Genomic DNA, 17,503 nt, shown 5'->3' on the forward strand with positions numbered 1-17,503 from the left:
CTGGGCCTGGAGTCAAGAAGACCTGAGCTCAAATTTTACTTCAGACACTCACTAGCTCAGTGAACCTGGGCAAGTCATTTAACCCTCTTTGTCTCAGGTTCCTCATCTGTAAAATGAGCTGCATAAGAAAAATCACAAACCATTTCAGCAACTTTGCAAAGATAACTCCAAATGGGAAGACAATGAGTCAGAAACAACTAAGAAATGACTGAAGAACAGCAACTTCGCTCTGATTTCCTCCAAATCCCTTCACTGGATTTTGACCTATGTAACAACTGTCACCTTGTATGTATAAAGGAGGCAGCATGAATTAAGCCAACATGCAAAAGTGGACAATTTAATACATGTTTATTATGTTATGTAGAAGATACTAGGAGAGGCACTGTCCTCATAGGATAAAAGAAATATTGGGGTTTGGTACATCATTCTTTGGAGGGAGGAGGGCAGAAATTTGAGGAGATGAATATATGCAAATTTACTTTTCTTAGTGGTTTGAACACGTCTTAGAAGAGGAGACTTGAAAGCTACCTGTGAGATCATCTCTTTCAACTTTCTGATTTGACAGTTGAGGCTCTGAAGCCCAGAGAGGGTAAAATGACTTATCCAGCTAACAAGCCATAGTATTGGAATGGGATATAGTTTTTTGATTCCAAATGGATTTCATTTGCTCTGTCCTGACCTTTTCTCCTCTGTTCCACCTCAATTCCAGTTTCAGTCAAGACTTTTTTTAACTATCAGAGATTACTTTTTAGATCATGATAAATGATCAAACAGGCCTCTTAGAGTGATTTAGGAAGCAGCAAAAGTTCTCAGCATTTCCCATTCCCCATTCCTTTATTGGTTTGTCAGGCTGCCTGAAAGCTCCATGATGAACATCTCTTCCTGGTGTTAAGGCTCTCGGTTCAGAAGGTGTCTGTGAAAATAAATTTGTGTTACATGGGAGTGGAGAGACATTTACCCAGCTATTTTCAAGATATCTGCATGAAATTTGGATTTAAAATTAAATTTCTGTTACCCAGTAAGGCATAAGGCTCTAAGGGGAATGGAAATGGGGCTAGGAGAAATTCATGGGGAGAGTATGGTGATTATTTGGAGGAAAAGTGAGGGAAAGTTCTCATGAAAGCTCTGAGCATCAAGCCAGAGGAATTTCTCACTCTACTTCTACAGAAATTCTTTTTGACAACCACCCCTCCCAAGCAGTGTGAATATGTGTGAAGGCACATTACTAGGTGAAAGACTCTGCCTAGTGACTCAGAGGGAGGGGATATCTTCTGGTCACAGCTCCAGGGACAGCCCTTTCGCATCTTCAGCACAACTCAATGACATGAGGGAGTTAGGCCAGGTTCAACTTTCCCTCATGAAAGGGCTTAGAGTCCAGGAAAGGGCTAGCTGGAGGTCCATCTCTTCACATCCCCATTCCCAGTCCTGCACTACTACTCACTGTAGCTCAGAAGGAATGGTGAAAGTTATCTCAGGCCGTGTAAAACCATTGAAATTGGAACTTGAGGTACGGGTGTAAGCCCCCATGTCTTCAAAGACCAGCCAGTCACCTACATGCAGCTCAGGCAACAAGATGTCTGTTGGACCCAGACGATCAAAAGCATCACATGTAGGACCCCATAGTGTGGAGGGGTAAAGAAGTGGCTTGCAACTGAAGATCTGTATCAGATGGGAAATAGAGAATGAGGATTCAGCTAAACAAAATGATTTGGCTCAAACCACCTCCATCTCCTATTCCCTACCATTCTTCTTCTCTTAGATCATTCCTATCTCTATTTCTAAAATGTCTTCCCTCTCCTTCTTTCCCTGATGAATTCCTACTCACTCATTGTTGAATTCTCACTTTAAAACTCACTCAAAGACCACCCCCAGCAGGTTTTCTCCTGCCTCAGGCACTTGCTGGTTGTAGAACCCTGGACAATCTCTCTCACCCTCATTTGTAAAGCACGTCTTTCAATAAATCTCACTACTTATGTGTCAGTTCTATTCATAGACTTTTTTTTTCTTCTGGTATCTCAGCTAACTTACTAGAAAATCACTCACTTAGAAGGCAATTGTTGCTAAATATGGGAAAAATATAGGCAGGTGAATTTGATCAATTCCCTTTTATCAAACACTTCTATGGCCTCTCCTAAGCAACCCTAATTTGTTGTGTCTGAGCTACTTTGGCAGCAAGGAGTTAGAGGTACCAGCTCTATTCTGGTCACCTTGGCAGTCATTAGGTAGTTACTACTCTTTTTCCCATGCTCAAACTTGGAGTAGAGAAATTCAGGGGTGAGATTTGAGTAGAAGCTGGGGAAGGATGGTCAAGATTATATATGAGGGCCCACACTGACCTGAAAATCTTAGGGAACTTGCTCCATAATGACTGAATTTTTAGGAACTATAGCTCTGTCTAGCTGACTTATTCTTTTCCAGGAAGTTCCAGACAACTTTTCCCTGCCCTACCTCCAGAGCTGTCAAAATCAACTCTTGCTCCCTTGGACCTCTTACCTTCTCCACATGAGGTATCCTTGTTTCCTTCTCCCTCTTCAAAATAGCAAAAGAGGTGTAAACACCATCGTTGACATAGTACATCAGTCTCCGACCACCTTCAGAGAAAAGAAAACAGATCAATCAAGAGGGTGTTTGGGACTTGTGAGGATGGAATCCTAATAAAGTTGCCCCCACACTCAGTATAGCCACTGCTCCCAGATCCAATTCACATATTTGAACAGGAATGTTCTTGTACTCAAGTAAAATCATATCATCCATTTAGCCCAAGACAGGACCAGCCTAGCCACCTATCCATCTTGACCAACAGGATTGCAATAGCTAGCCAAACAAGAAGAAAAACAACCAGGATGTTTGAGCACCAAACCATAGAAAGGATCCCTCCCCTATTGCCTAAGACCTTAATAACCCTCTCCTTCCTTTTTAATATTAATCATATTGCTATATTCTATGGATATATTCCTATATTCTATGATTATATAATCAGCATCGTATACTCTATAAAACTGTCTATTTTGCCTTACTGAAATTGCTAGTTTCTCTAAGGACTTAGCCATTCACCAGAGTGTAAAAGCTCGAAAACACAATGAGTATCCTCAACCGACTTGAAGTGGGCCTGAATCTGAAATTCATTGACATATCTCACAGCATCACAACCTGACCTCATCAGTGAGGCTTGTGCTTCCCCTTTATCATGACTGCCCCGAGGATCTCTCCAGATAGGCCAGGTGCTCTCCAACACTGGAGTTCTGCAACCAGAGGCTGGAGAAATGTTCATAAAACAAACACTGAGAGCCTTCCTTGTACAGAGCTTGATGCTAGGCACTAGGGGAATAGAAAATTTGTGTAAAACAAACCTTTCTGTGTTATGTAATCAGCCTGGAAAGGTAGTTGTATTATCACTGTAAATTGTTTTAAATCCTATCCAGGAGAGTTTGTATTTTATCCCAAAGACAGTGGGGAGCCACTGAAGATTCTTAAGCAAAGGAAGGACATATCATCTCATTGGTGATGTTTCAATCCTCCCTCCACGTCTTTGCAATCAGTATTCTGCCATGTCTACAATGCCATCATTATCATCACTTTTACTTCTTAGAATCCCTAGGTTCCTTCAGAGCACAACTTGATACCACCTACTACATGAGATCTTCCATGATCCATGAAGTTGTTAGTGTTCTCTTCTCCTTTCAATTACTTAATATAACTTTTAATGCATTTTGTATTATCTGCACCAAGTCCCTTCCCCACCCCCAACCCCAGTGGAATATCAGCTCCTTGTGGACAAGGATTGCTTTGTTTTTGTCTTTGCATCATAGTAGGCACAATTTGTCTGGACAATAGAATAGATCATTCGGAAAGGAGGAATGTGGAATAGAGCTGGCAAGGTCAGCTGGCATCTGCTTGGGAGGGCCTTGAATGGCAAACAGAGGACTGTGAACTTTGTTTGGAAGGCAGAAGAGAAGCACTGAAAATTCTTGAGTAGAGTAGTTGCGTGGTAAGATCTGTGCTTGATAAAACTGATCCTGGCAGGCTGCAAAGGACTGATCAGAGGAGATAACACTATAATCAAGTGGGAGAAGCTTTGGTTCTGGAGTCAGAAGAACTAGGCACCAATCATTCTTCTACCTCGGTAACCTTGGGCAAAGGCTCCCTGGGCCTCAGCTTCCTCATCTATAAAATGAAGAGGTTGAGCTAGATGACCTCTGAGGTTCATTCCAGCTCTCTATGTGAGCTGATATGCTCAACTGGAAAATAGTGAAGATGGTTGGGCAGATGGTATAAGAGCCTATGTCAAGATGGCATTTTCAGAAAATCAAAGGAGTATTCAGAGGTGGATTTGGCAGGGTTGCATAACCAACTGGAGAGAGAAGGAAGAGGATCAGGCAAAAGTCAAGCATGATCCTAAGGCATGATCCTGAGCTATCATGTGAATGATGATACCAGACAGAAATAGGAATGTGAGAAGGAAAAGAATGTTCTGTATTCAGATAGCAGTTGAACTAGGTTCCTCTGACATTAATTGTATGACTATGACTGATGTCTGTTTGTCCCTTGACCACACTATGGACAAAGTCCAAAGACCATGAACTGGATGAGGACCAACAATAGCCTAGTATACCTTCTTCCATTACTATCTTCTTGCCAATGATGTTGAGGGCAGCAGTGCACACTTTAGCAGCATAGAAGCGGCCAGGTTCAGCTATGATCTCCACTCCACTGTCTTCTGGGAAATACTGGTCCAAGGCTTTGCTGATCTCAGCGGCCATCTGTAGGAAAGAGAATGGTCTCCATTAATAGAGACCACCCCACCTGGTTGCCAAACCTCCATTCCCTTTCAGCCAAGCCAGTTATCATGGCCCCACTGATACAATGTCCCTAGCATATGCCTGTTTATTTCTCATGCCTAGGGCTGGGATGTTACTGGGGCTTCTGTGCTATGCCATTCAGTTATCTCACATTTCTCAGTATTTGTCATCTTTCTCCTTAGATGTTAAAACTGTTCCATGTAGATCAGCCCTAGGGCCCAGAATTCTTCAGTTTACCACCAGGCACCCCACCAACACATGAGCACACACCAAGCCTTTACCTTCCTCCATGACTTTACTTATGCTCTGTCCTTCCCCCAGTTTTCTCCCCTAAGTACATGGAAAGTTTTTCCTCATCCTCTCTGTCTTTGAGGCACAGCTTACATGGTAGCTCTCCCTGGCAACCTTCTTGAGGTCAGTGAATTACATTCCAATCTTGGGATTCCCCTGTGTGTGGGAGGCTGGTTACCCTACAAAGCATATGAATTTCTCAAGGGCTGGACCTGAATCTGCTACTTCTCTGAGCTCAGGGGTTAGGTCTACTCCTTTTTCTCTGTCTCTCCAGCACAGTATGGTCCTAAATAGCAGAGATAGGATCTTCTTCTCAGATGTCTCCCCCAGGTTAAAATCTGGGTCCATTCTTCCTCTTCCTTCTCCAGGCTCTGAACTCCCTGAGATCAGGGACAAGGTCTCTTAATCCTTTGTTCTCACTCCCATCTCAAGCACCATGTCACCTCAGGGCTGAGAACATAGTACCAGGTATTGTGCAGGTAGTAGAGAATGTGTTTACTGAGTTGACATTTTTGTGGGCAACTTTCAGAGCTATTCCATTTGGGAGATAATGCTCTAGTCCATTCATTATAGACCATAAAGCTTTCTCCAATGCCACCACCAGCTTGTGAAGATGATCGTGAGTTCTGAAAGACCTTGAGAATACAGCCAACTGCTGATAGATCCTAGCTGACTGGGAGGTTTTCAAGTATGGGGCCCAAGGTGAACTAAATATTGGTTGCCCAAGCACCGGCCTGGCTATGCTCAGAGAGACCCATAGTCAGTACCTTTTGTATTCAAGAATTTTGATTGTTGAAAGGGGCAGAAAGTGAGTACTACAAGATAAAGGCAAGCTGCCCTCAGATGTCTCTCAGGTGCAGTTATTACAAGGGATATCTGAGGACTAACAAATAATACTCCCCTGCCTCTTGGGGGAAAGTTAGGGAGAGGGGGAAGAGACAAGATGGTGGAGTAGAAAGATGGGCCTGCTATAGCTCCCCCCCCAAAGCCAAAAAAATACCTGTTAAAATGATTGTAAACAAATTCTAGAGCAGCAGAAGCCACAAAATGACAGAGTGAAAAAGATTTCCAGCCCAAGGCATCCTGAAAGGTTGACAGGAAAAGTCTCTCACACTGGGCTCAGAGCAGAGCACAGCCCATGGAGTGAAGCTCAGCCTTGGCTGTAGGGATTGGCAGGGACAGGACTGGAGCAGGCTTCAGGGCATGGAATCCTGGGTAGCAGCTGTGGTTCCCAGATTCCTCAATGAACACCAGAGACAGCTCCAAAGCTCAGTGAGAAAGCTCTTTCACCTGGGTGAGAAGGGAGCAGGGTCCTGCCCTATTCCTGGCCCCAGACGACTGTAATGTCCATTTTTGGAGCCCTTCGCCCAAAGATCCTGGGGAAATCAAGAGGCTGATCTGAAACTCAGCACTGAGTGGTGACCCTAGGGTGAAGAGGAGGACTGGCATGGTGGAGCTGTAGGCACTTGTAGAGAAGGAAACCTGCGCACAGATCCTGGGCAGAAAAGATTGTGGCTGCTCCCAGACCCGAGCTCAGGCCAGGAGAAGAGGAACTTCCTGTCCCTTGATTATGCCACCTTGGAGGAACTGAGAACTTACAGGTCCCTAGAGTATACCCTCCACTTGACAAAGGACTCAAAAGTCAAGTAACTGTCTGGGAAAATGCCCCCCAAAAGGGAAAAAGACTACAGAAGGTTACTTTCTTAGTAAACAGGTATTTTCCTCCATCCTTATGGATAAGGAAGAACAAAGCATACCATTAGAGGAAGACTTCAAAGTCAAGGCTTCTTCATCCAAAACCTCCAAAATAAATTTGCAATGGTCTCAGGCCATGGAAGAGCTCAAAAGAGTTTTTGAAAATCAAGTAAGAGAGAGAAAGAACAAATTGGGAAGAGAAATGAGAGTGATGTAAGAAAATCATGAAAATGGAGTCAATAGCTTGCTAAAGAAGACCCAAATAATGCTGAAGAAAATAACACCCTTAAAAACAGGCTAACCTAAATGGCAAAAGTGGTCCAAAAAGCCAATGAGGAGACGAATGCTTTAAAAAGAAGAATTAGCCTAATGGAAAAGGAGGTTCAAAAGCTCACTGAAGAAAATAGTTCTTTAAAAATTAGAATGGAGTAGATAGAAGCTCATGAGAAACCAAGAAATTACAAAACAAAACCAAATGAATGAAAAAATAGAAAACAATGTGAAACATCTCATTGGAAAAATAACTGACCTGGAAAATAGATCCAGGAGAGACAATTTAAAAATTATGGAGCTACCTGAAAGCTATGATAAAAAAAGAGACTAGACATCATCTTTCATGAAATTATCAAGGAAAACTGCCCTGATATTCTAGAACCAGAGGGTAAAATAAATATTGAAAGAATCCACCGATCACCTCCTGAAAGAGATGTGAAAATAAAAATTCCTAGAAATATTTTAGCCAGATTCCAGAGTTCCCAGGTCAGGGAGAAAATATTGCAAGCAACCAGAAAGAAACAATTAGAGTATTGTGGAAATACAATCAGGATAACACAAGATCTAGCAGCATCTACATTAAGGAATGGAAGGGCTTGCAATATAATATTCCAGAAGTCAAACAAACTAGGATTAAAACCGAAACTCACCTGCCCAGCAAAACTGAGTATAATACTTCAGGGGAAAAATGGTCCTTCAATGAAATAAAGGACTTTTAAGCATTCTTGATGAAAAGACCAGAGCTGAATAGAAAATTTGACTTTCAGAACAAGAATCAAGAGAAGCATGAAAAGGTAAACAGGAAAGAGAAATCATAAGGGATTTAGAAAAGTTGAACTGCTTGCATTCCTACATGGAAAGATAATATTTGTAATTCTTGAGACTTTTCTCTGTATTTGGGTAGTTGGGGGGATTATATACATATAGACAGAGGGCACAGAGGGAATTGAGTAGGAAGGGATGATATCTAAAAAAATAAAATTAAGGAGTGAATGAGGAATATATTGAGGGGAGAAAGGGAGAAATAGAATGGGGCAAATTATCTCTTATAAAAGAGGCAAGAAAAAGCTTTTTCAATGGAGAGGAATAGAGGGAAAGTTTCAGGGGAAAAGTGAAGCTTACTCTCATCACATTTGGCTAAAGGAGGGAATAACATGCTCACTCAATTTGTTATGAAAATCTATCTTACACTACAGGAAAGTAGGGGAGAAGGGGATAAATGGGCTGTGGACAAGATGATAGAAGGGAGAGCAAATGAGAAGAGGGAGTAATTAGAAGTAAACACTTTTGGGAGAAGGACAAGGACAAAAGAGCTAACAGAATAAATGGGGAACAGGATAGGATGGAAGGAAATATAGTTAGTTTTACACAACATGACTACTATGAAAGGCTTTTGTATAACTACACATATATAGCCTGTATTGAATTGCTTGCCTTCACAGTGGGGATGTGTGGTAAGGGAGGAAGGGAGAGACGTTGAAACTCAAAGATTTAGGAATGAATATTGAGAATTGTTTTTGCATGCAACTGGGAAATAAGAAATACAGGAAATGGAGTATAAAAACATATCTTCCCCTACAAGAAAAGAGAGTAGATGGGTATAAGGGAAGGGAGGGGTGTGATAGAAGAGAGGGAAGATTGGGGGAAGGGGCAATCAGAATGTATGGTGTCTTGGGGTGGGGGGAGGGGGGAGATGGGGAGAAAATTTGGAACTCAAAATCTTGTGGAAATGAATGTTGAAAACGAAAAATAAAGAAATAAATTTAAAAAAAAAGAAAGTGAGGGAGAGGGGAACTATATGTGCAGAATGAAGCATATGTTCTTAAACAATGACCAGTATTTTTAGTGAGTCCTCTAGGTGGGAGGTAAAGCATTGAAAAATAGAAATGGCATTTTTAAAAGAGAGAGATTTTTAAAAGATCACCAGTAAAACTTTTATTTTTTTAACAAAGTGCTAGAATTGGACCTGGGAACATGTCTTTCCCACCCCCATTGGTAGAGCCCACCCTCTTGCCCTAAGCTGTCTTCTCCTGCCTTCTCCCTCCAGCTTTGGATCTCGGCTGCTCACCTCTTCAAATGTAGGCACAAAGTTCTTCTTGCCTGGGAAGCCCCCTCCAATATCCAGGAGGCTCATTGGGTGCCCAATCTGGAGGCCCAGCTCAAACACATGCCGGGCATCTGCAATGGCTTGCTTGAAGCTCTGTGGTGTCTGACAACCAGAACCCACATGGAAACTGAGTGGAGCCAAGCAAGTTGTTAGCATTGAGGAAATACACAAGTGCACATATGAAGAAAGGTACGTGTGCTTATTCACACATAGGCATGGAAAGCTTTCCCCACAGACATAAATACATACATATGCAGACATAGCCAGGCATACACAAATACTCTACAAATGCTTTTCTCTTTGCAAAACCCTTCAAAGTTTGCTAATTCTCACAAAACCTCTGTGAGGAGAACAAGGCAAAGATCATTGCCTTTAGGTGACAAAATAGAAACTGAGGGCCAGAGAAGGGAAGAAATTCACCCACGATCAAATTTCGGTCAAGGTCATTGACCCAGTAAGTCCATAGTACAGCCCAGCTTGAACCCAGGCTTTCTGACTCCTAGTCTATGCCTCTTCCCTTTCCAGCAGCCAGGGAGAAGGAGTCCTTAAAGGCATACTCACCAGATTCCAACTACAGTCACTCCCAAGTCCTTGGCAATGCTCAGCAGATGGCCACAGTGGTCCAGAGGAGCCCCAAACTTGGCACTCAGGGGATACAGGCTCTCACTGTCCTGGGTCCAGAGTCTGAGGACCAACCTGCCAAGGAATAACAGCCCACATTTCTCTCATGCCTTAATAAGGTTTACTAAAGTTATTATGCAAATATCATCACCCCCTTCCCAGTGCCTCATAGGGGTAAAGCAACTTACCCAAAGCCATATAACTACTGCTAGAAACAGAATTTGCACTCAGGTCTGAATCCAGGGCTAGTGTTCTTTCTAATGCCTCATCCTGCTTCTACAGAAAGGGAAGCCATTGACTGAAGGTGAGCTCTGGCTTCTTGAGTCTCTCCTAGTCACCTCTATTCCCCACCCCACCCCTACTCCAGCTTCGCTTTTCCTCATTTCCCAGACATCCCTGAGTTAACCTATCTGCTGGGTCTGCCTAGACCTTATACCCACCTTCTGAGATCTACTGGCTACTTCCTCTAATACTGAGCCTCCACCTCCTACCCCAATGTCTAGGTCATTGTCGTATCTTCCCCCCTCCATCCTGCCTGGATCCTCTGCCTCGTTGCTCTAAGACCTTTGCCTGTGACTTTGCATTATGCTGACTGTCCGTGGGCAGGAGGAGATACCTCCTAGGATCACCTGTTATTGATTGGGACTCCATGGTCTGACCATGACACCTATAGCAGACTTCTGCCTATTAGCTATTTCTAGTCCTCCCTAATGCTGTGGCTTTATGATGTCCTGGGAGATGCATCTGTCACCTGTCCCTGGATCTCTTTGATGTCCCCTGGTCAGGGACCTTTTTACCTATCCTTTTTTATAGATAGCATATATGTATTTTTATAGATAGTATATAGACTAACTATACTATTTACCTATACTTTTAACCTATCATCTATCAATCTTATTCATTCATCCACTCCTTTATTATTACTAACAGCAACAATAATAATAATAGCTATCATTTATAAATAAAGCTCTAAGGTTTGCAAAGCACTTTTCATATAGTATATCATTTGATCCTCATAACAACGCCCATAAGATAAATGCTATTATTATCCACATGGTAGAAATGAGAAAGCTGAAACTGATGAGGAAACATGAGGCCTTATTGTGTCTCCTGCTTTCCAGGTCTATCTAGACTCTGGGCTCAGACTATCTCCGTCCATTCCATTACTCCATTGACCAGAACCTGATGCTAACAGTGGTATCCAGCAGGATTTTTCTGCCACTCTTACCTGGCAGTGGGGTGAAACTTGGCGACCTTGGCAATCTCTTCCTCACAATCAAAAGTCATCAGCTGGACCCCATGGCTAGCAGCATATTGGAGGTGAGAGATCTGCTTACAAGTATTGGCGTAGATGATCCGGGTAGGGGAAACTCCCATCCTCAGAACCTGTTCCAGCTCCGCCTAATGACAGCAGAGGTTATCCCTCCAAGGGCTATACTCTTCTCACCTCCTCAATCTGGAGTGCTCATTAGAACTCAATGGAGCATTCCTATCTCTGGTCCAAGCTCCCATGGGCTCTGGAAAACCCAGGGAAAGAGGATTGGGTACAACCATGATGTTCTGTACATGTAGGGGCTACTCTACCTCCCATTCTTTCCCACTCCATTTAGAAAGCACTAGTCCCCTAGAAGAAACTTGGAAATCTTACTAGAGGGGGACAGATGGATTTCATACTTTCTGAATGATTGTTCCCAAGGAGTTCCTGGGGATTGGGGGAGGAAAGGACAAGTGTTCAAAATGTTCATGGTACCCTCTTGTCCAAACAGACATACAAATATATGCTTCTTTCACTGGTAGCCTCCTGTTCACGTTTTTAATCTACCCTACCCTATACTCTTAGACACACTGTACTGGAGATGTTACCAATGGGAAAAGGAAAGGAAAGATGTGTCCCTCTTTGATCTGTAAGCATGTTGCCAATGTTCTTATTTCCTTCCCACCCCTTGGATCCACAACCTGAGTTCTTTTATAGTTCTCCTTCTTCTCCAACTACTACATTCAATCCAGAGTTGCTCAGTATTTCAAAGGACTTTTTCCTTCTGATTCTCATGAATCTCCTGCCTTCCCATTATGGCCCCCCACCTCCAGGCCTATGTGGATATGGGGTCCCCTTGAGGCTCACCCGACTTGAACAGTCAAAGCTAGTGCCTAGGTTTGCCAGTACTCGCAGCATTCTGGGACTATTGTTGCACTTGACAGCAAAAAATGGAGTCACACGAGGCAGGGCCTGCCGGAATATCTGGTGCTGCTCAGCCAGAACCCCCAGGTCGGCCACCATGAAGGCATCTCTCTCATCCTGTGGGTGAAAGGGTATAGTAGTCATCTCTAGTGGGATAAGAAAGAACTTTCCTGACCCTGGTTATCCTGTGGTCTTCTGCATTCCCCTTACTCCAAATCTCATCCATTTCAAGCTTTCCATTGGAGTTCTGGGGAAGAGACCATTGGCAATCAAACATGGTCTTGTTGGCAGAGACCTGGCCTGGGAATCAGGAGGCCTTCATTCATATTGAGGTTATGACTCTCTGACTACACCACCTTTATTAAATCACTTAATTTCTCAGAACCTCAGTTCCCTCATCTTACAAACTGAATATAGTACTTTTACTACCAAGTGGAATACTTTTAGACTTGTGCTCATTAAATTTCATCCTATTTGATTTATCCCAGTATTTTAGTCTAGAAATATCTTTTTGAATCCTGAACCTGTCTTCCAATGGTTTTAGCTATCTCTATTAGCTTTCTGCCATCTGCAAATTTGTTAGCCTGCATCCAATCATTGAGGAAAATGTTCAACCACACAAGGCCAAGTCCATGTCTCGAGAGCACTGAGTTGATTACCTGTCAAGTAAACACCTCTTTGACCCTGTTAGTGACTATTCTTTGGTCCAACCATTCCACTATTTTTGAATCTATCTCATTGCATAGTCACCTATGCTGCATCTATTATTTTTTTCCACAAAAAATAGCATGAGGTTTTTATCAAATGCTTCACTAAAATTTAGGTAGGCTATATCTTCATAATTTCCCTGGTTTACTAATCTGCTACCTGTCAAAAATGGAAATGAAGTTAGTATGACAAGCCTAAGACCATTCTCTTCCACAGAGAATACAGAAGTGGAATGAATGAATGAACTCTGAGTTCAAACCTTCATATATTATCATCATTCCATCCACCTGGAGCGGTAGTCCTATCAGTCCCTCAATCCTTCAATCCCTCTTTTTCCTCCAATCTCCCTTTAAAAACATCCCAAAATAATTGTCTTTTTTTCCTCACCAGTCTCAGCTCATTCTGAGTTTTATAAGAATTCCTGATACATTCTTACAGGACCAAGTTTTATCTTTGTATTCATCTGCTACTACTTGTCCTTTCTTCTAGTTAGTTGGTGCAGAGAATAGAGCTTGAGACCTGGACCCGAGTTCAAATCCAGTCTCAGATATTTGCTAGCTATGTAACCCGGAATGAGTTTCCTTAATCTCTGTCTGCCTAAATTTACTCATTTTGTAAAAGAGGGTTAATGATGGCACCTACCCAACAGGGTTTGTTGGGAGGATCGAATGAGCTGGTGTTTGTAAAGTTCTTTGCAAATAATAAAGTTTTTATAAATGTTGTTATTGTTATCTTGAGTTTATATTTAAAAGTCTATTTTAGTCTTTGAGTTTTCAGAGAATCTACGTTGTTCTCCCCACATATGTCCCTTGGCCCTGGAGGGTCAAAAGGCTCTCTTCAATCCTGGAGAACCTAGATACCTCCTTTAGCCCTAGGAGTTCAGAGATCTTTATCCATCATCCCCTGGGAGTTTATTGTGCTCTCCTCAGCTCCTGAGAACTTTGAATTCTTTAATCAGCTCTTGAGAACCGTAGGGGCTTCATTTTCTAAGAGAACTAGATTTGCCCCATTAAACTCTGGGAACTCAGGTCTCCCTATACCTACACCAGCCTCATTACTCAAAGCTGCCCTCATCTCTTCGCCAACATTCCTCTGTGGCACCATTGATCCTTTGCAATAGCAAGTGGGTAAACTGCTGGGGAAGTAGGGATATGGCCAAATGTGGGCATTTATTTTTCTTGACTACACATGCTTGTAATGGAAGTTTTATTTCTCTTGCTTTCTCCATGTGTGGGAAAGGGGAGATTGGAGGCAGAGTGGCTGGATTCTCAATCGAAAATGTCAATAAAATAGAATTGTAAAAAAGGACATAGAATTTCTTAGCTTGAAGGTAACTCAATACAAAATGTTGGAATTGGGAAAGACAAACCATTTTAGAGCTGAAAGGTCCTGAGAAGACAGAATATAAGAACCCAAGGGAATTTAGAACATAGAATGTCTGGTCTTGGTGGGATACTAGAAAGGAGATTATAAAGTGTCTTAATGGGGAAAAAAACCTTGGAACACAGACTGTCACAAATGGAAGGTACCTTACAAAGTAGAATATTATAGATGAGAGGGATATTAAAACTTGAGACTATTAGAACGAAGATGGATCTTAGAATACAGAATGTCAGCAGGAAGGATTCACTGAATTTCTCAACCCCTTCACTTCCTCTAATAAATACTTATTGACTGATTTAATAAACATTATCCATATTGTAGCAACTACTGGACTATGCTGCAAACGGTCTGTTGTTTGGATCTCAATCTTCTTTCTTCCTACAGAAACAATGTTATTAATGGTGGTTAGACTGACAAATCAGTAGACTAAAAGCTGTTTAATCCTGAACAGGAATACTTCAGGTAATCTGGGATTTAACCATTGTGGGTGCTCCTTTCATTCATGTAATCTACAACCTCCCCTCACCTTTCTAGCCCACGTAATTCTTACTTATCTGAACATAAAGCCGCTATGTGCAATCTATCCGATGTGCTTTCAGACTTCCTCTGGTTGTTTGGATATTCATCATTCCTTCAGCTCTTGAGACTTAGCAGTTATTCCTTGCTATTGCTAAGTGTCCCTCTCCTTTTCCTATCATCTATGTCTTTGATGGGACAGCTAGGTGAGTTTTTGGTTTTGTTTTTTGATTAAAGGGGCCACCCCTTGACTCACTTCTTGAAGAAGCCTATTCATTTAATGGGCATTTCCTCACTCAAAGTGAGAACCTGAAAACACCCTAACTTTAAAGGGCCAGTGTATCCTCTTGCATCCTGGGCCATCTCCAGTCATCCTGATAGATATCCGGCCACTGGACCCAGATAATTTTGGAGGAGAAAGTGAGACTGGTTACCTTGCACAGAGCTCCCTCACTCAAATCAAAATCAACTGAAGTATCATCTCCCTGATGTCATGGTTGTCTTCAGGAACAAAGGACAAAGCACACAAACCTCAGAGTGAGGAAATCATTTGTCCAACGTTATATAGAGAGTTACTGGGAGATTTGGGCTGAGCCCAGGCCTCTGGCTCTCATCTTTATTCTCAGTTGTCAGATGGCCAATAGATTCAATCCTTCCAGAACTGAGTCCCTTCTCCCCTGACTTCCCAGTAGCCTCAGAACCAGTGCATCAGCTTCTCTTACCGAGTCTGACAATTCCTGGATTTTTTCCTGGACTAGCTTCCAAGCAGAGACTCCTGGATTTAGGCAGATCACCTGCTCTTGTAGTTCTCCAGGGCTTCCAGCCCCCTTTGGGGTTTGCATGCCGGGTTCTGGCCCCTCAGAGAGGATTTGAACACAGGTTCTGGAAAGAGATGGGTGTAAAATGTCTGCCCTCTGTCGCATCCCAATCCCTCCCCCTTAATCTGGCACTCAACTTCACCTCCCTCTTTTTCTGGAGACAATTTTCTCCAATGGATTACAAGATTTAGATATAAGAAAACTTCAGAGATCATCTAATCTGATCTCTCATTTTTCCCATGAGGAACCAAGACACAGAGAGTTGAAGATTTTGGCTCTTTCTAGGTTTGCCCTATGGAGCTATTCTGACAGTGGGACAGCTCTTTGACATTCAAAAGCCCTTTCATATACATGGAAGTAAAATAGAAAGGTCCCACAACCTCAGCCTCTGAGTCACCAGATGTTTCCTTTTGACCCTGGGGAGTCAAAAGGGTCCCTTCAATCCTGGAGAGCTTGGGGACCACTTTTAGCTTCTGGGAATTCAGGGAGCACTATCCCTCAGCCCCTAGGGTATATACTCCTCCAGCCCTGAGGACTTTGAATTCTCTACCATTAACCCTTGAGAACCCCTATGTCTTCATCTTCTAAGAGCACGAGGGTTGCCCCATCATCCTCTGGGAGCTACAAGGTCACCCCATACCAATGCAAGCATTGTTATCCAATGCTGCCCTCACCTCTTGGTCAACATTCCTCTCTGGCAGAACTGATCCACGTGGGCTAGGAAGTGAAGAAACTGCTGCTTCAGGTGGAAGCAAACCTTTTGCGATGGAAAGAATAGAATCTAGGCAAGGCAAGACTAGTTCAAGCAGTGAATGAGTGATGAGAGGAGAGTATATAAGGAATCATGCTTTAAATCTGCCCCTCCCACCTTGAGTATATCAGTAGTCTCTATCTTACTCTCTTGCCCTTTACTCTCAACACCCTTTTACCCACTTGGCAACAATCACACACACAATCCTAGATTCCCTAAAGGATAATAACCATGTCCAATCCAGAGTGAGGCCAAAATAGTGACTCATTCACTCACTATTGTGAACTCAAGCCACAGAAGAATGATAGGCAATGACAAAGCAGACATCAGGAAGGAATTCAGAGCTCTTCTCAGCCAGCACATCACAGAATCTGAGGTTTAGAGAGATTAAGGAACTTGTCCAAGGGCACACAGAAAATTGGTGACTGGAACTTGAGCAAAGAAAGAGGGAATGATTTTTTACCAATAGGTGGGAGATGAATAACTTTCAATATTTAATGGATGTAGTATGACTTTAGAGCCTGAGATCATGAATTTAGAACTGAAAATAACATTTGACATCATGTAGTACATCATTTTCTCCATTTTACGTCTGGGGGAACTGAGACCTAGAAAAGTTAATTAACTTGCCCATGGTCACATATGTAGTAAGAAGCAAAGCCAGATTTCAAATGCAGGTCCTTTGCTTCCAAATCTAGTGCTATATGTGTGTGCGTGTGTGTGTGTGTATGTGTGTGTTTATGTATGTGTGTGTATATATATATATATATATATATATATATATATATATATATATATATATATATATATATATATGCACATAAATGTGCCTACATACATATGGAGAGAGAGAGAGACAGAGAGAAAGAGAGAGAGAGAGAGAGAGAGAGAGAGAGAGAGAGAGAGAGAGAGAGAGAGAGAGAGAGAGAGACGGAAACAGAGAGACAGACTACTATATCTGTCTGTGTTTACCAAATGCAAGATCACCAGTTTTCCACCTATAGGAGACCTGGCTCACCACTTTCCCCTTAACGTATCAATCAGCACAGTGCCCATCTTTCCGTCCTTGTGCCTTTTCCATTGAATGAAATGTTCCCAGTAGCTGTCTTGTTTAAGGAGCCTTCTCACAATTGCAGCTGGGAGAGTATCATCCTTCTTTCTCACGTTTTTTTTTTCCCCAGGTGTTCAGAAACTCTAATTAGGTAATACCTTTGCAAACAGAGCAAACTTTAATTAAAGTACCTACTATGTGCCAGACATTGTCTTTGGAATCACAGATTCAAATACAAAATCAGATAGTTCCTGCCTCCAAGGAATCTGTAGAAGAATGAAAGGGTAGGAGGAATTTTCACCAGCTCACAC

At 42.4% G+C, this 17,503-nt stretch overlaps 1 protein-coding gene across 3 annotated transcripts; it reads right to left on the reverse strand.

The window, feature by feature from the left end:
* Positions 1 to 329: 329 nt before the first annotated feature.
* LOC140504601 (antizyme inhibitor 2-like) lies at positions 330 to 17,290 on the reverse strand. Of its 3 annotated transcripts, XM_072609786.1 has the most exons (11): positions 17,160 to 17,290; positions 16,065 to 16,147; positions 15,295 to 15,454; positions 11,909 to 12,082; positions 11,015 to 11,187; positions 9,727 to 9,861; positions 9,127 to 9,292; positions 4,613 to 4,760; positions 2,494 to 2,591; positions 1,442 to 1,659; positions 330 to 913 (listed from the first exon to the last, which is right to left on the reverse strand). In XM_072609786.1, the coding sequence occupies exons 2-11, from the start codon at positions 16,076 to 16,078 to the stop codon at positions 889 to 891; spliced, it is 1,311 nt and encodes a 436-aa protein (XP_072465887.1). In that variant the 5' UTR covers positions 16,079 to 16,147; positions 17,160 to 17,290; the 3' UTR covers positions 330 to 888. The 3 variants fall into 3 exon arrangements, with proteins under 3 accessions (XP_072465887.1, XP_072465886.1, XP_072465885.1); XM_072609785.1 differs by lacking the exon at positions 17,160 to 17,290 and having other exon boundaries at positions 16,065 to 16,174; XM_072609784.1 differs by lacking the exons at positions 16,065 to 16,147; positions 17,160 to 17,290 and having other exon boundaries at positions 15,295 to 15,497.
* Between the last annotated feature and the right edge of the window lie 213 nt (positions 17,291 to 17,503).

The sequence above is a fragment of the Notamacropus eugenii genome, chromosome 5, assembly GCF_028372415.1.
Source record: "Notamacropus eugenii isolate mMacEug1 chromosome 5, mMacEug1.pri_v2, whole genome shotgun sequence".
Lineage (NCBI taxonomy): Eukaryota > Metazoa > Chordata > Mammalia > Diprotodontia > Macropodidae > Notamacropus > Notamacropus eugenii.